Source organism: Cetorhinus maximus, chromosome 2 (genome assembly GCF_964194155.1).
Source record: "Cetorhinus maximus chromosome 2, sCetMax3.hap1.1, whole genome shotgun sequence".
Taxonomy (NCBI): domain Eukaryota; kingdom Metazoa; phylum Chordata; class Chondrichthyes; order Lamniformes; family Cetorhinidae; genus Cetorhinus; species Cetorhinus maximus.
In genome coordinates, this window is record NC_135880.1 from 216265918 (window position 1) to 216284817 (window position 18900).

The 18900-nt window shown below is 45.4% G+C and overlaps 1 protein-coding gene across 6 annotated transcripts in view; it reads left to right on the forward strand.

Moving 5' to 3' along the window:
• alg9 (ALG9 alpha-1,2-mannosyltransferase) overlaps nucleotides 1–18900 on the forward strand; it is a 242515-nt gene that overhangs the window by 61634 nt on the left and 161981 nt on the right. For all 6 annotated transcript variants that reach the window (XM_078532449.1, XM_078532466.1, XM_078532440.1 and 3 more), the window contains one exon: nucleotides 1858–2012. In XM_078532449.1, coding sequence (XP_078388575.1) covers nucleotides 1858–2012 — 155 coding nt within the window. The remainder of the gene's footprint in view (nucleotides 1–1857; nucleotides 2013–18900) is intronic.

The following is an 18900-nucleotide window of genomic DNA, read 5'->3' on the forward strand; positions in this document are numbered from 1 at the left end:
AAAGAACAAGGGTAGCAGTTGCATGGGAACACCACCGCCTGCAAGTTCCCCTCCAAGCCAAATAAACACAAAGACATTGAAAAAATCGAAAAGAAAGAATAACTTATAATGCCTACCTAAAGATGTCAATCAATCAAATCCACATCTCCCCTTCTGCCTGTCTAAACAGACCCTTGCTGAGCTAATCAATTGGTGTGTCTTGGAGCTCAGCCAAACATTCACAGTGAGAACATCTAGTTTTGTTGATAAGGTTCCTCAATGGCTTCATTATGAATCCTTGGCATGGCTCCAAGACTCACTAATGGATTAGCTCAGCAAAAGTTCTGTTTCTACAGGCTGAAGAGGTATATTTGCTCAGGGTGGGGGTTGCGGGGGGTGGGTGGGGGGGTGCGGGGGGGGGGGGGGGGGGGGTTGGTGGTGGAGAGGGCAGCATCGAGGCGACATGGCTAAGACCTTCAAAAAGTACTTTTCAAATGTTTCCTGAATCTGGAATATGTCTCATGACTCATCTGAGGGGCCATGAACCATGAGCCTTTGAGAAACTGGACCAGATCCACTAAAATTGTGGGGATGTATGAGATGCCTATCCCCACAATACAACCGTCTAGGCCCGGAGTGCAGGGTATGGGCTTGCTACATACGCTGGTGAAAACTGCCAACGCTGGGAATGGGGGCATGAATCCCAGAATCAGATCCTGCCTGCCATTTTTAAAGGCCTCCCAACTCTGCGAAAGTCCAGGCTTATGTATCTAACTGATGCTTGTTCATTTGAAATTGTCTTTAAAGAGAGAAACATTGTAGATTGTAGTGTGATGCAATGAAGTAGTGCAACTTTTGAAAATTATGAAAGGCATTGATAACATTAACAAGAATTCAAGAGCTAAAGAATATAATTTAAGAATGACAATTCAGTGCAGCCGTTAATGCAACAGTGTGAGGAAGTTATAGAAAAAGTCCATGTGATTGATAGATAGGGTCAGTATTGACTGTGGGATCTTTTGCGCCCACCAATGAGGGCAGATGGAGCCTTGGTTTAATGTCTATTCTACAGACAGCACCTCTGGCAGTGCAGCACCCCCTCAGTACCTGTATTACACTGGGAGTGTCAGCTTTGATTTTATGCTCAAGTCCTGGAGTGGGACTTGAACCCAGAAACTTGTGACACAGAGGCAGCAGTTGACCAAGTCAGCTGCAGCTGACACTGTGTGAAGTTACTTGTTCCTCCTCATCATTTTACAATTGCCACATTTCATGTCTCAAATTATTCAAATACTGTATTCCAAAGTGTATTTTTTTTAAATAAACCTATGTAATTTGCATTTGAATGAATCAGTCTAAATTGCTTCCATCATCTCCATAGGGAGTCTGTTCCATAGATTGTCTGCTCTCTGCAACATTGTTTTCATAGAATACAACTATGCTAGCTAAGAGAAATTCTAATAAAAAAAGTTATAAATTGAATGCAAAGTGACAATTACCGGACCATGTAATCCTGGATCCCAAACTCTGTGACTGTTAATAAATGAATGCAACACATCTTAAAGATTTCCAATTGAACAAAAACTTTGATAGGCAATGTGGATTGTCAGAGGTGAATTACATTTTTTTAGTTGCTTTCTAACACCCTATTAAAAGGCCAGTTATCCAAAATGCTACACTAGGGGTGTATACCTTATGTCTTACGATCATGGTAGACTAAAACTTACACTGTTAAAACTGCAAGTTTATTGCATCAATTTACTTTCAAAAGTTATACGCCAGAAAAACTATTTTCACCTGTCAACTTTTGTCTAAGCGTTTTTCTCTCCAACTTTCCCCCATTATTTGATGTAATGTTGACTCTTTCTCTTATTACAGTGCACAACCTTGGTCGTCCTTATTGGCTCACCCTTTCACCCATGTACATCTGGATCCTGATATTCTTCACTCGCCCTCACAAGGAGGAGCGCTTCTTGTTTCCCATCTACCCCCTCTTCTGCCTCTGTGGGGCAGTGGCTCTCTCTGCGTTACAGGTGAGTGTTTGGTCTGACCTAGATCCAGCCTACCCCCTGTTCTTGATAGGAGCTGGTTCAAGAGAGTTATTTTTATGAGAATATTTTACGCTTTTTAAAAAAAAGGTTTACCTCCAATTTACTTTACCTCCACCCCTTTAGTTGCCTGACTGATTAATTCATGCTGCAATATGAACCCTTAGAAAGTACTTCTCCAATACTCAGCCCACACAAGAGTGTTTTCCCACATGTGACCCTGCACATTAATGGTAGTTTACTGTGGACAGGAGGTACCATGATGCTGAGGATCCGGACAAATGCGAGGTAATGCATTTTGGAAGGTCTAATACAGGCAGGAATTACACAGTAAATGGCAGAACACTTAAGTGCATTGACGGGCAGAGGGATCTGGGTGTACAGGTCCACAGGTCACTGAAAGTGGCAACGCAGGTGGATAAGGTAGTCAGGAAGGCATATGGCCTGCTTGCCTTCATTGGCAGGGGTATTGAGTATAAAAGCTGGGAAGTCATGCTGCAGCTGTATAGAACCTTGGTTAAGCCACACTTGGAATATTGCGTGCAATTCTGGTTGCTACATTACCAGAAGAATATGGAGGCGTTGGAGAGGGTGCAGAGGAGGTTTACGAGGATGCTGCCTGGTCTGGAGGTTATTAGCTATGAGGAGAGGTTGGAGAAACTCGGATTGTTCTCACTAGAGCGACGGAGATTGAGGGGCGACTTGATAGAGGTTTACAAAATTATGAGTGGCATGGACAGAGTAGATAGTCAGAAGCTTTTTCCCAGGGTGGAAGAGTCAATTAGTAGGGGACATAGGTTTAAGGTGAGAGGAGAAAACTATAGAGGAGATGTGCGGGGCAAGTTTTTTACGCAGAGGGTAGTGAGTGTCTGGAATTCGCTGCCAGAGGAAGTGGTGGAAGCAGGTACAATAGTGGTGTTTAAGAGGCAGCTTGACAAATACATGAATAGGATGGGAATAGAGGGATACGGACCCCGGAAGTGCAAAATGTTTTAGTTGACGGGCAATATGATCGGCGCAGGCTTGGAGGGCCGAAGGGCCTGTTCCTGTACTGTACTTTTCTTTGTTCTTTGAGATCAAGCCTGTTTTCCACTACCACCTGAGCTTGTATGAAGTCACAGCAAGGATCACTGGCAGCATTCAGAAGCAAAGATCCTGGGCCATTTGCCACCTCTGCCTACAATGGGTGCTGCTTGCAATTGGCGCCTTCACTCTGGCCCTGGTTGAAGTTGGTCGAAGGCTGTTTGCCTCCTCTTATCACTCTCGGAATTGGGAACAAATAGGAGTGGACAGTAATTTCATCTAATGTCCCTGATTAATATATTCCACCCACGTGGATGGTAAGGATCTCTAAACATGGGAACTGAGAGGCAGTGGCCTAGTGGTAATGTCATTGGACTGGTATTCCAGAGACCCAGTAATGCTCTAGGGACCGGGGTTCGAATCCCACCACGGCAGATGTGAAATTTGAATTCAATAAAAATATAGAATGAAAAGTCTGATGATTGTGGATTGTTGGTTCACTGATGTCCTTTAGGGAAAGAAATCTGTTGTCTTTGCCTTGTCTGGCCTACATGTGACTCCAGACCCACAGCAACGTGGTTGACTCTTAACTAGTTCCTAGCCAGCGATGCCCACATCCCATGAATGGATACATAAAAAAAATTCTCTTCTGATATTTCTACTAGTATATATTGGAATTATACTACATAATTCTATTTACTTTTCCATGAAAGTTGCAAGCTGGCATTCTTCATCAGAAATGAGTTTAGCAATCCATCACCCAGTTCCCACGGGATGCAGGCCTGTGAACCTCTTGGATTTTTATGACAAACCAACAGCCTCATGGTCACTTTTACTGATACCAGTTTTTTTTATTTCTAGATTTAAACTGAATTCAAATTTTCAAACTGCCATGGTGGGATTTGAACTCACGCCCAGGGTTATTAATCCAGGCCCTGTGATTAACAGCAGTACAGTAATATAACCACTTAACCTCATTGCATTAACTACAGATTGAAACCTGTATGATCAGCTCTGTTCAATCAATAGGACACACTCCAATAGTGCAGAAAAGGTTGGTTAACTGTCCTGTGTGCGAGCGTGTGTGTGTGTGTGCGCCGTTTATGTATGTATGTGCGTGTGTGTGTATGTATGTGCGCACATATGTAGTTTGTATGTGTGTTTGTGTGTGTGTGTGTGTGTGTGTGTACGTTTGTGTGTGCGTGTATGGAGCCCTGCTTTCTGAATTCTGCAGTAAGTGATCCAATGGTAAGCCTCCAATTGGCTGCTGCACAGATGACATCTGCCACCACCCTGATACAGACAATATGGGCGAATAAACTACTCTTATTTAGATGATGCACCGCATTCAGCGCTCTGTGTGAATAGAGTAACTGGGAGTACAGTGGTGAAGTTACCCATGAACAGTGTGTTTGTGACAGATCCAGCTGCGATGGCTCAGTGAAATAATCTTTTTTTAAGTACTGGCCTCTGCACCTCTGTATTTAACGTGCCCACTTTTCCACAAAAATTGGCTGCATTTCAAAGAACATAAAATCCCCATGTAGAGTCACTTTATGTGTTGTGCATGAAAGACTAGATGGCAAAATTAGTATTCTGCAATCATCACAGGAAACATATTGGAATTCTCGAAACAACATGTCTTCAGTTCATACTGACACAAGAGGACAGTACCACATTACTCTTAGACGCCTGACTGAGTATAAATGAAACAAAGGATTGAACATGCTGTATCCACACAAAATACAAGTAATCCTGTTGTATTTTTTTTAAAAAGTGGATGATGGATTATGAACTATTATGATTCCAGAATGTCATTTTAAAAAGAATTCCATATAAAGTGTAGAATAATTTTCTATCTGATCACATGCTAGATTATGTAGCTTCAGCAAATGGTAATTAAATAAATAATTTCTCACTTCTGACTGCACTTTCTACACTCTCGATCCTGAAGGAAAAATATTCTGATCCTGTGAGTATCTAAATGGTCATCAGCTCACTGTTGTTTAACTCAAGGCACCTGTCTATTTAAGGGGTACAAATTATAGTGGAATCTAGCAGTTCAAACAAAGCCCTTGTTCATAGTGAGCTGCCTCTCTTCTGATTTTATGCACGTCCAAATAAGGATTGAAATCTTGGGCACTGTTAAAGACTTGGCTGTAACAGCAACAAATAACTGAGCCACATAGGCAGATATGGTCTGTCAGTGAGGTTGGCAGCAATCTATACCAGCTCAGGGTGAATCAATCAGATTCATCATTCCTGGACCCTATCTGATGATCTCTGCATTGCAGAATTTGGGTGCGAGCAGGACCATGTTTGGTCCATGTGCTTGAGTAGATCCAATACATTTACTGCCGGGGGCCCATAATTGATATAAAAACAAAAAAAACTGCGGATGCTGGAAATCCAAAACAAAAAATAAAAAATACCTGAAAAACTCAGCAGGTCTGGCAGCATCGGCAGAGAAGAGTACAGTTGACGTTTCGAGTCCTCATGACCCTTCCACAGACCTAAGTTTTGCTGAGTTTTTCCAGGTATTTTTTTATTTTTTGCCCACAATTGATAAGCAGCCAATTGACTGACCAGCATCTGTGAAACTACACTCCGTCAAGAAGTCAGAAGGACAAAAGAGAGCTTGGAGGGGAAAGAAAAGAGTATTTAAAAACCTGTTTTGCCAGCTCTCTCTGCAGCCATGAGGTTGATCTCTGGATTCTTTCTGGTTTGCAAAATCCTACTGTAAATTCATGAAAAGCTGTTGGGAAACAGGGTTATCTCAGCTTCTGCAGCTATGAAAGGTCCCTACTGAAATTATATTGTAAAGGGCTAATAATTACTACTTTTCTCCTTTTCCTTTTGTAATGCAATGTTTGACGTGATTGAAATAGGGAGGGGAACTGCAGATTTTCTCTCCATTGCTCTGTGGTACATTCTAGACAGATGGTGACAATTGATGAGTTTTGTTACAGAGCTTAGCGTTGAATTCTGTGTCCTGTTGCCACATTCTCCACAAACTTGCGCACTGTTCTGTAACACAGCTGCAGCAGAGGGAAAGCACTCCGTGCATTCCTGATGACATTCTCATTTTAATTTTTTTTTAAAAAAAGCTCAGTTAAAGTGGAAGTTGCTGAAAAGGTGAACACCTTCGGTCTGTCCGCAAGCATGACCCAGACCTCCCTGTCGCTTGCCATTTCAACACTCCACCCTGCTCTCGTGCCCACATGTCCGTCCTTGGCCTGCTGCATTGTTCCAGTGAAGCTCAACGCAAACGGGAGGAACAGCACCTCATCTTCCGACTAGGCACTTTACAGTCTTCCGGACTGAATATTGAGTTCAACAATTTTAGATCATGAACTCTCTCCTCCATCCCCACCCCCTTTCTGATCCCCCTTTTTTCCAATAATTTATATAGATTTTTCTTTTCCCACCCATTATTTTTAAATGTATTTCCATCCATTGTTTTATCTCTACCTTTTAGCCTATTTCGATCCCTTCTCCCCACTCCACCCCCACTAGGGCTATCTGTACCTTGCTCGTCCTGCTTTCTACCCTTAATGTCACCTATTATCACATTCCTTAGATAATATCACCACCTTCAACACCTCTTTGTCCTTTTGTCTGTGACATTTTTTGATTATCTCCACCTATCACTGGCCCTCTATCCAGCTCTAACAGCCCCCCCCCCCCCCCACCCACCCCTTAAACCAGCTTATATTTCACCTCTTTTCTATTTTTTCTTAGTTCTGTTGAAGAGTCATACGGACTCGAAACATTAACTGTGTTCCTCTCCGCAGATGCTGCCAGACCTGCTGAGTTTTTCCAGGCATTTTTGTTTTTGTTTTGGATTTCCAGCATCCGCAGTTTTTTGCTTTTATCTGAGATTTTCCAGCACTTTGTTTTTGTTTTATATCTCCAGCAAACCCAGCACTTAGCTTTTCATGTTGTGTTGCCGAAGCTTTTTGTCTTCCCATCAGGGCAAATGCAAGAATGTCAAATTTCAAACGATTACAACAACTTACATACAGGAGAAAAAAGGGTGCTGATTGGTTGGCACGGCAACTTTGGCCATGGCGTTGCCATGGAGAATGCAATGGGGAGTTATAGGCTTCCAAGCTCCATGGGAATTCAAATAAGGCACAAGGTTTGAACATATTCCTTTTGTTTGCAGAGAACGAGTCTCTGCCTTTTTTTTGTTTCATATTCATTCGTGGGATGTGGGCATCGCTGGCCGGGCCAGCATTTATTGGCCACCCCTAATTGCCTTTGAGAAGGTGGTGGTGAGCTGCCTTCTTGAAGCGCTGCACTCCATGTGGTGTAGGTACACCCACAGTGTTGTTAGGGAGGGAGTTCCAGGATTTTGACCAGTGACAGTGAAGGAATGGCAATATATTTGCAAGTCAGGATGGTGAGTGACTTGGAGGGGAACTTGCAGGTGGTGGTGTTCCCATGTGTCTGCTGTCCTTGTCCTTCTAGATGGTAGTGGTTGTGGGTTTGGAAGGTGCTGTCTAAGGAGCCTTGGTGAGTTCCTGCAGTGCATCTTTTAGATAGTACACACTGCTGCTGCCACTGTGCGACAGTGGTGGAGGGAGTGAATGTTTGTGGATGGGGTGCCAATCAAGCGGGCTGCTTTGTCCTGGATGGTGCCAAGCTTCTTGGGTGTTGTTGAAGCTGCACTCATCCAGAAAAGTGGAGGGTATTCCATCACACTCAGGACTTGTGCCTTGTAGATGGTGGACAGACTTTGGGGAGTCAGGAGGTGTGTTACTTGCTGCAGGATTCCTAATCTCTGACTTGCTCTTGCAGCCATAGTATTTATATAGCTAGTCCAGTTTCTGGCCAATGGTAACCCCCCCGGATGTTGATTGTGGGGAATTCAGTGATGGTAATGCCATTGAATGTCAAGGGGCGATGGTTAGATTCTCTCTTGTTGGAGATGGTCATTGCTTGGCACTTGTGTGGTGTGAATGTTACTTGTCACTTGTCAGCCCAAGCCTGGATATTGTCCAGGTCTTGCTGCATTTGCACATGGACTGCTTCAGTATCTAAAGAGTCGCATATGGTGCTGAACATCGTGCAATCATCAGCAAACATCCCCACTTCTGACCTTATGATGGAAGGAAGATCATTGAGGAAGCAGCTGAAGATGGTTGGGCCTAGGACACTACCCTGAGGAACTCCTGCACTGATGTCCTGGAATTGAGATGATTGACCTCCAACAACTACAGCCATCTCCCTTTGTGCTAGATATAACCCCAACAGTGGAGAGTTTTCCCCCTGATTCCCATTGACTCCAGTTTTGCTAGGGCTCCTTGATGCCACACTCGGTCAAATGCTTCCTTGATGTCAAGGGTAGTCACTCTCACCTCTCAAGGGCAGTCACTCTCTGTCCCTGCCTTGTGCCTTTTTGAATTACTGGATAGCTATAGTTCCCTGTGTTTTTCCCATGGCAGTGTCTTGGTCAATCAGAGTCAACTTGCCAACCAACCAAACAGCACCCTTTTCCCACTGTAGAACAAATTGTTGTGATTGTTTGAAATTTGGCATTCTTGCATTTGTCCTGATGAGTGCAAGATGAAAAGCTTCGGCAACTTGTCCCTCTGTTCAGCAATATTCAAGTTCTGTATCAGCAAATAATAGTAATAATAAATAATAATAATTGTTGAGTTTCCTTAACTATGGAATTATTCAAATGAAAAGACCATCTTATCTATAAAATATGTAGATGTACGAGAGGCAGGGAAAAAAATCTCAAAATATGTGTCAATAATTCAGTGACATTCTAAATTATTGCATATTTGTACTCTCCCAGAGCAATTTTTTCCTCAGGTTTCTAATTAACTAAAGTGCCATACCCCTCTCCTGCCAACCCATTAGGTTCAAACCTTTCTTGTATCGTATACTCTGTAGAAGCTGAGCCTACAGCAACAGAGGCCCGGACATTAATTTTGCTACTGTTACGAGATAAATTAATAACTCAGACTGAGAATTGAACCGGGGACCTTCCCTAGTTGCTGTGACAATGTTGGTGCCACAGTTTCTAGTAATTGTTTTTATAACTGAATGGCTTGCTTGCCACTTCTCAGCCCCACAATGTAGGCCAGACCAGGTATGGGTAACAACAACAAATAGCTTGCATTTCTATGGGGCCTTCAACTTAGTAAAACATGCCAAGATGCTTTACAGGAGAATTGGCAAACTAAACTTGGCACCCAGCTACATTAGGGGATTTTGAAATGAGGTGGAATTTAAGGGACACCTTAAAGGAAGAGCAAGGGCATTCGGGAGGGAATCCGGAACATAAGGCCTAGTCAGCTGAAAGCTCAGCCTACAATGCTGGAGCGATTGAAATCAGGAAAGCCCGAGCTGCCAGACTTAGAGGAGCACAGATATCTTGGAGGGCTGTGGGGCTGGAGGAGAGTACGGAGAGGGGGAGGGGTGAGACCATGGAGGGATTCGAAAACATGGATATGAATTTTAAAATTGGGGTCAATTTCGGTCAATGAATATGGTGTGGGCTAGGACACGGCATAGATTCCTTTGAAGCTGATTACTGAAACAGATGGCTTTTACAACAATCTAGCTTTGGTTGGTCATTTTCCTGGTGCCATCCCACAAATGACCAGATTTGTTGAATTAAATTTCACATGGTGAGATTTTTTTTCTTTATTCTTTCATGGGATGTGGGCATCGCTGTCAAGGCCAGCATTTGTAACCCATCCCTAATTACAGATGCTGGCCTTGCCAGCGATGCCCACATCCCTAATTGCCCTTGAACTGAGTGGCTTGCTGGGCTATTTCAGTTAAGAGTCAACCACATTGCTGTGGATCTGGATGTGGTCACGAGTAAGGGCAGAAGATTTCCTTCCCTAAAGGGTATGACTGAACCAGATGGGTTTTTACGACAATTGATGATATTTTCATGGTCACCATTACTGAGACTAGCTTTATATTCCAGATTTATTTATTAATTTAATTTAAATTCCACCCGCTGCCGTGGTGGGATTTGAACCCATTCCCCCAGAGCATTAGCCTGAGTCTCTGGGTTGCTTGTGCAGCGACATTACCACTACACCACCACGACTTCTGGGTTCTCAATCGCTCCATCGCTGTATTATTGTACCATTCCAGCACATGGCAGGGAGCTTGAGTACTACATAATCCCGCCATTTAGTATACTGTGCGTCTGCTAATCTTTAAATCCTGGGTTTAGTTTTTGTTGTTGTTTGTGATGTGCTTGAGCGTGAAAGTAAGTCCTACCCTGCAACGATGGGCACATGACATATGCTATCTGCCATCCAGTACAACTTCTGTAGGCGCATGAATAGGAGATGTAGAAGTGTGTGTGTGTGTGTGTGTGTGTGTGTGTGGTGCACCAGGATTCTCCAAACACGCCCCACCATCTCTGTCTGTATGATTATTTGAAACCTGTTGACTCCAAGCCGAGGACTGACTTTGCTGTGGCCTTGAGCAGTTCAAGACTGAGCATGTGTTCGCCATGGCCTGTCGCTGAGAAGACTGAATAAGGGCAGCACCTAAATCCATTTGAGGATTTTTTGAGCTTAGCGTAAACTCCCCAAATAAATATATTCAAATTAGAGGACAACCAGAATGAAATGTGAAATGCAGCATCGCACAACCCAAGAAATGACACTGAGTTTAATTATCTAATTAGGCTCTCTGTTTTAACTGCATTAAAAATGGGCAGGGTGAATATTTTTATGTTTCCCTTTGAATTTCTGAATATCTTCAGTCTGTCTCAACTTGGGAATTAATGAAGCATCAGGAAAGAAATGATTGTAAGCAGCTGTTTGTAAGGTAACTAATTTAAGGCCAAGGCCTGAACTCTCCCCCTTGGAGTGCGCCCGAAGTCGGCGTGGCCGGACGCGGGTGTGAAACCCGCTCCCGGCTGAGTTCGCGCTGTGAACACGACCTTACACTGAGTCGCCAATTAAGGCCCGCCCGGTGTGAAACGTGACTGCTGGATGTGTTTTCCATGCGTTGGAGTGGGAATGCACCGGGCGCCGGGTCCAATGGGGGTGCGGCGGGGTGTTCATAAGCAGAAGAGGCAGCTCCCCGAAGGCTGCCAGGAGCCGTGGGGAGGTTGAAGGAGCTGCTTTGAAGCAATCCAAGCAGTGTCCTGGTGTGCAGTCATTGCCTCAGCACCTGGTGGTCATAGAAGGCGGGAGGGCAAATCAGGTGGGCACTCTGCCCCCCCACCCTCCCTGTTTCTTAGATGCGCATCTGGGAGTGCTGGTGGAGGAGGTCAGTGCCAGACTGCATATCCTAATGTCAAGGATGGCAATCGAAGGCTCCCTCCCCCACCTGACCAAGAAGGCCTGGACGGAGGTCGCCTCCCAGGTCAGTGGGCACGACGTAGTGCGCCGCCCGTGGCTTCAGTGCTGAGCACCGCAGAACGGACGGAGGAGTTCCCAACTTGTGCATCCTCATGAGGCACCAAGGCGATGCACTGGAGCTGAAATGCCGCCGGCCAGCTCGCTCCTCCGGGCGCGGTGAGGCCGGGTCTCTGACGAAGGTAAGAGTGCAGGCGACAGTTGCATGTGCGGTGGGCACTGGAAACATAACGGGCTCCTCTCAACAGAAACTGAACTGGCGTAGCGAGAGAGCCCACTGAATGCTGGTGCCATCATGCAGCAGTTCTCCACTGTCTCCTCAGCCCGCCTAGCATGCATAGTGACGATGATGATTGAATGTACTGACCTTTTGCCTTCCTCCTGCAGATGCGCCATCTGCAGGAGCCATCAGCAACCCGAGAACCCCCCCTCCGCCATTGAGCTCCAAGGAAGACGTCACATCTGCTCCAGCATCACACCGTCTCTCTGAACCAGGCACTGGTGCAGATACTCACATGTCGGTAGGCATTGGTTCTTTGGCTCCGCAGGCAATGCACAGCAGTGAGGGCACATCGCACTCACATGAGGAGCTGGCAGAGAGCCGACAGTGGGAGCGCAGCTGGAGATCAGGACCATGCTGCGTCCGAGGCAGATGACGAGTCTCTGGAGTCGTCCATCAGGCGACAGAAGTTGGATGTACGAGGAGATCTGGCGGAGATCCATGAGGGTCTGCATGTCATGGTCTCCGTCATGGAGGAGTCCATGTGGAACATGAGTTCTGCGTTGACCCTTAACACCGAGTGCACAGCCTCCTCTGTGGAGAGAGTGGCGACTGTCAGACTCAGGGGTTCCTGGGGTTGCACTGGGATCTGCAAGCCCTCACACATGACTCCTGTTGCATCTCTCCTCGGCCTCAGTTCTTGGGTGACCTCAGGAGGTCACTGCCAGTGTGAGAGATGGATAAGGCACCTAGTCTCTCTCTGCTAGGTGCCCGTCCATCAATGGTGAGCATGCAGACGCAAACCCACCTCCTGCTGGCAGACAAGCTGCCTGTTGTCTCTATGGGCTTCTCTCGGGATGTTCTGGATCAGGGCACCAGCTCCTCTGTCTCTCTGCCAGTGGCCACTGCATCTGATGATGCCGCGACAATTGAGGAGTTCTCAGCTATGGGGATGGACTCCCCCCCCTCCCCCAGGTGGAGCCTGCTCGGACTCTGGTGGCCAGAGGACGACTGCCAAGGTCAGCAGTGTCAGCAGGCTGCCTCCAATGCCACTGTCAGCGATGGCGGTGGGGAGACCAAGACGAAGCACCAGCAGACATAGGTTGAAGGCACCTTGAGCACAACAGGAGCGTGTCACGGGTGACATTATTTACGTTAATTATTTTGACGCTTGTGTTTGGAATGGACACTTCATTTGTTCATGTGAAGTAACATGAAAATTTATTAGACTTAAATGGGCTGAGTTGGCTGGGTGGTTTGAATAGGTGCCGATGCAGCAAAGGCTTGTAAAAGTATAGTGTTATGTGGTACTGGCGAACTGGTTTGCGTTCTCATTTATTGATTGTGCCATTGGCTTGACGAGGCATCGATGCCTTGGATGTCTAGCAGAAGGTTCGCTGCATCAAAACATCCCCGGAGTTGCTGCCTCCATGAGGGTTCTTGTCCTCTGCCTCGAGGTCCTCACCCTGCGCCTCCCCAGGCTCTTCCTCTGAGCCATCACTTGAGTCATCCTCCAAGGCCTGTGGAGCTGCCTCGCTCTCCTCAGCCACCAGTGGGTCCCCCTTGACAGAGTCAGGCTGTTCAGAGTGCAGCGTGTGACAACTATGAGGGAGGCACGCACTGGAGGATGCTGCAGTGCTGCCCCTGACCGACTCCGGCATCTGAAACACATCTTCAGCAGCCCAATGGTCCTGTCCACCACCGCCCTTGTGGAGGCATGACTCCTGTTGCATCTCTCCTCGGCCTCAGTTCTTGGGTGATGGAGTGGGGTCATCAGCCTCCTCTTCAAGGGATCACCCAGAGCCAGCCATCCATCCACTCGTGCAGGACCCACAAACAGCCTTGGTACCTGTGAGTGTGCAAGAGGTAAGCATCGTGTGAGCTCTCAGGATAACAGGCACAAACTTGGTGAATCTGTGTCCTGTGGTCACAGACGATCTGAACATTTATTGAATGGAACCCCTTTCTGTTTATGAAAGCTCCAGGTTCACCTGTTGGCGCCTTGGTGACCCCGTGAGTGCACCTATTACACCCTGGACACGGGGGAAACCAGCCATCGCAGCCAAGCCTCCTGCTCTCTCCACCTGGCTCGCCTTGTCTGCCCAGAGGTGGATGAACACGCAGTCGTGTCTAAAGATAGCATCACTCAATGAGTTTGACTCAACTGTGTGCAGCTGATTATAAACCGCTGCACAGATACCCCCACTGAGCCCTGAAAAAAAACCCGAGGCATAGAAGTTGAGGGCCACTGTGACCTTCAAAGCCACTGGCATGGGGTGTCCGCCCACACAGTTGGAGGTGATTTGTGGACCTATCATGTGACATATGGCTGTCACTGTGTCCCTGGAGAGGCGGAGCCTCCTGTGGAATTGGACCTTGGACATCCGGAGCTGGTTGGAGCGCTGCCTGAACATTCTAAACACCGGTTAGTGGCATCATCGGTGTGCCCTCCCGCTGACCCTGTACAAACTGAGCCCGTGCCTCTCCTCTTAAAGACCCGTCCTTAGGACGTTACCCACGCCCATCTGGCCTCCTTTCCCTCCTGCTTCTTCCTCTTCAGTGGAGGCTCCACCGGTGGAATACACTATCCCTATTAGATAGGATGCAGAGGAGCAGTGCTTTGTAAATGAGGGAGCGCGGTGCTGCAATGCTCAGAGGAACCTTCCTGGGAAGATGAGGGCCTGAGACGCTGAAAGACAGGCTTGACAATCAAACAAGATGCAAAGAAACTCTGGGACAACGCTGTACTCACACAGCAAAGGACTGGCAATGACAGAGATAGTGCTGCTGCTCCGGGGCGGGGGCGGGGTGCGCTTTTATCCCGCCCGTGAATGAGGAAATGATTAAAATGTGATTTCCGCCCACCCGCTTTGATCATGCGCCGAGCTAAAAATCGCACGGGCAACGCAAAATTGCCGTCAATAGGCTTTTTAATGAACTTAATTGGCTCTATAACTGTCGGCCGTTGCTGCTCCGACTCCACGCACCCGCCGACCTCCATATCGCAGGCTTGCACGATGATATCGGGACACCAGCCTGACGTCATGTTGCACAATTTTACGTGCGTTCGTGACCTCGAATGCAAGATTCAGGCCAAAGTCTTCGAGCAACACTTTGCAATATGGTATTAATTCTTATTTATCAACCCTCGTTAGTATAAACTTACATACACAATGCAACATGTTGCAGTAGTTTTGCTGGCTCTGAACCTGGAGCACTACAGTAAGTGGCTGCTGCCACATTGCATGTGAAGTTGTAGAATTTAGTCTATTTTTGAGGTGTTAGCAGTGGCTTAGTGGTTGGCACACTTGACCGAATCATAAGGTGGTAAGTTCAATTCTTACTCCAGAGACTTGAGCGCAAAATCTTGGCTGACACTCTAATGCAGTACTGAACCGTTGGAGGTGCAGTCTTTAAAGACATTAAATGAAGGTCCTGTCTGCCCCCTCAGGTGGATCCTGTGGCCACTATGTGAAGAAGAGCAGAGAGGTTTTTCCCAGGTGGCCTGCCCAATATTTACCAGATACACCAACAGGGCTAAAATAGATAATCGGATTATCACATCGCAATTATTGTCAAACCTTGCTCTGAGCATTTTGGCTGCTGTAGTTTCTACATCACAACCGTGACTGTGCTTCAAAGGTACTTCTGTAAAATTTTTGGGTGTGAAGCACTTTGGGACTGTCCTGAGGCCACGTGCTGTATAGATTCAAATACTTCCTGTCTTTCTTTAAGGCTGAAGTTATGCTTTGATCCCACCTCAGGACAGTGGCTGGTCACGAGGGGCTCCTGACAGCAACTCCCGCTTTTGTATGTCGGACTGCGAATGTGCAGCCGTGAGAAAGCCGCTCGGGCAAATCCAGAGCTCGGCCCCTCAAGCCTTCCGTATGGCGAACGCAATCAGGACTGACTCTTATTCAAAACATTTATTGGGTAGGGTGGTGGGTAAACACTGGCATCAGATCACCAACTGCCCAGGATGTCATACAACTTTCGAACCTGATTTGACGCTGCCCTGGAATTATAGTCTAGTTGTGTGCATGTGCTGTAAGATGGACTCCCCACGAGGCTAACAACATCAAGATCATATTGATAAATGATGCAGAGGATTAATGTGTACTGTTCAGAAAGCACCAGTAAAATTCACTGTATAATACAAATCCATCAATCCCGAGTTATTTGTCATTTTTTACACAAATATGACACTTTAACTGCATCCCAAGAGAAGCGCAAAATGATTAACGATGAAAATAGATTTCAGGCGGCTTAAAAAGAATACAGACTCCAGCCTGTGGAAAATACTATTGTAAATGCCTGGAAACGATAATGAACAAAGTCCAAGTTGCAGCTATATTCTGTTTGCTCTTGTTTCCGTCAATAGATTCAGTGGGAGCAGAGCCAGTGGTGGGAAAGACTGGGTTTGACTTCTGGATAGAGCAGCCTTGTTGGGCCATTTTTTGCTGTCACTTCCTGCTAGTTAATTATTCAAAATCTAATGCCAGTCTTCAGATTGCCATGTTAATTTGCATATGGGCCAGTTAACATTGCATTGGTTGGCATGGATTGCAGGCAAGTAATTTTTTCCCTATGGGGAACTTCTAGTTCAACTGTGACCTATATTCCTGTCGACATAGTATTGTTAGAGAGAGAGTGGGAGAGTGACAAACCTCCCAACATCTCAGCTACCTGGCCCTTCAAGTACCATGGGTGGCAGAATCTGCAGATCTTGCATTGGACTTATCAGTCATCACAGAACCCATCAAACCGGAGTGGAAGCAAATTATCCTTGATCCCAAAGGAATGCCTAAGAAAGAGAAGATTGTTCCTGAACCCGCTGCTGTCCAAAAATGAAATAAACCAAAACTAATGCGCATTTTTAGTAGATCCAGCAGTGTCCATAGAGAGAGAAACAGAGTTAACATTTCAGGATGATGACCTTCCATCAGATTTGTTACCTCTGTTTCTCTCTCTACAGTTGCTGCCAGAATATTTCCAACACTCCCTGTCTTGTTTTAATATACATTTGATTTTCAGCATCCACAGTATATGGCTTTTGGCTAAAGAGAATATTGTTTTTTTTTTAAACTGAACACACAGTGCAAACCAAAAACCACAGTATTTTAATGACAAATTTTTTAAAATTGTCAATTACTACTAGCTGATTCATGCATTGTTCCATAAACAAACCAGAGGATAAAATCATGGACCTGCCTGTTTGAGAAGGTGGGTTCGAACACTCTAGCAGTCCGTTCTATATCTGTTGGGCAGCATGTTTATACTGTTCCTTCAGCTAGCATTGGCATAAAATGGAAATAAAAGGTCAGCTTAATGAACTGGACAGATGGAGTTCTGTTTAACAACAAATTCAGCTGTAGGGAAAAAAAGCTTCTCTCCAATCCTACAGTAAACCGTTAGCCATCTGCAGATGCAATTTAATCAGATGTCTCCTTCAAGATCCATTGGTCTAACGGAAAATGATGCAAAGTATTCTTGACAGTATATACTGTTGAATAGTGAGGTGCTTCTGCAGAGCAGATGGATTGAAGCAGGTACTATAGTGTCCAATGTAGTATTTGATAAGCTGAGAAGATCCTGTAGCTTGTAGCGTTAAAACACATTTCAGCTGCAGAATATGGGGATACATTCTGAATGTAAGGAAAATGAAGAGGTGTGTATTTATGATGCATTTGAAAATATTATAAATTTGTTGCAATGGATATATACGGTCAGGGAGGAATGATATTAAAGGGTAATAGCACACAGAGGAAAGGTTAATAAAGAGGCAATACAAAAATCAGGAAATGTACAGCAAGTCATTGAGCACTTGAAGGAAGAAGACTGTTCACTGATCCACACAGGCCTCCCTTTACCCAAATATTCCTTACTTTTCAATAGTAATTTTTTTGTTCTGAAATTGTACACCTGCCCCAATCCCCTCCTTCTGATTTCCATTTTCCAGTGTTTCCGCAAAGCGCTGGGAGGGCAAGGACACGGGCTTGTGTGAGAAAGGGACACAAAACAAGCCAATCGTGTACCCAAACACTCAACAACCTTTGACTCATTCTTTCTAAACATTGAGTACGATGCAACTGAACTCAGCCCATTCTCTGAGTAGAATCCCTGTTAAAAATGCCAAACCCATAAACTTAATCTGTCCTCTTAAAACTAATTTGTCTATTTGATGTGCTTCAATGATGTTGAAAATAAAGTGAAGTGTATGTTATACTGGTTGACTAAAGGTACTAATGGACTGGTTTTGATCAAGTGCCCTTGAAGGAATAGGAAAGGTAAGACTGTACAAAGTGCTCCTTCATCTCTCTCTTTATTTACATAAGATTACAATATTTCCTGCTTTAGGAGATTGACTAATTTTTGTACATAATTTCTAGCCTGGTGGAGGCTTACAATTTTGGACCTTCACTTTTGCCCAAGAGCTCCCCCAATCAGGTAGCTTAAGAGGCAGCCACTTGACAGCCCGAGCAGTGATTCAGATGCAAGCCAAATCTATTAATCAGGCATTGGGGGTGTGGGTGAGAGGAGTTAACTGACAGAAAGCGAGCTTGTTACTGAAATGGAACACCAGGATAAACGATAGTAACAACTTTTCCTGAGACAACCCTACCTCTTTCTTTCTCTTCTCTGTTTATATATTGTGCTTATTGTGCAGCCAGTTCTGAATATAATTGAATGTAAAGTCAGTATATGTGAGCCGTCATTATCAGTGCCTCTGCACTAGAGCTAGCAATGTGATGAAAATATGCATGTAATGGATGTAACTGCTTTAAGTCAGAAGGAACACGTTAATTGATCTTGAATATAATGGGCTTGTTATAACATGCTAGGAACAAACAAAAACTTTAAGATATCTATCACCATCTGGAATGTTCTAGGACTGTTCATTTATGTGGGCTTGAGTGCATATCCCTGATTTATAAGTCTGTTTTCCCTTTGTTTTGCACAAGTCAGTCACAATAAGCAGTATTGCAAGAATTGTACCAGCTTCCCACAATCAGGGTTCTGACTTCCTCTGAGGCTCGAAGTATCACTAAGAATGTTTGAACATGTATATGCTGACGTGTGTCAAATGTACCTGTATGCGCAGTGATGATATAAATTGTAAAAGAAGCTGGAGCATTTAGAGTGTCTGCCTGTGTGTCTGCCTGTCGGCCTGTGAGCCTGTCAGCCTGTGTGTCTGTCGGCCTGTGTGCCTGCCTGCCGGCCTGTGTGTCTGCCGGCCTGTGTGTCTGCCGGCCTGTGTGTCTGCCGGCCTGTGTGTCTG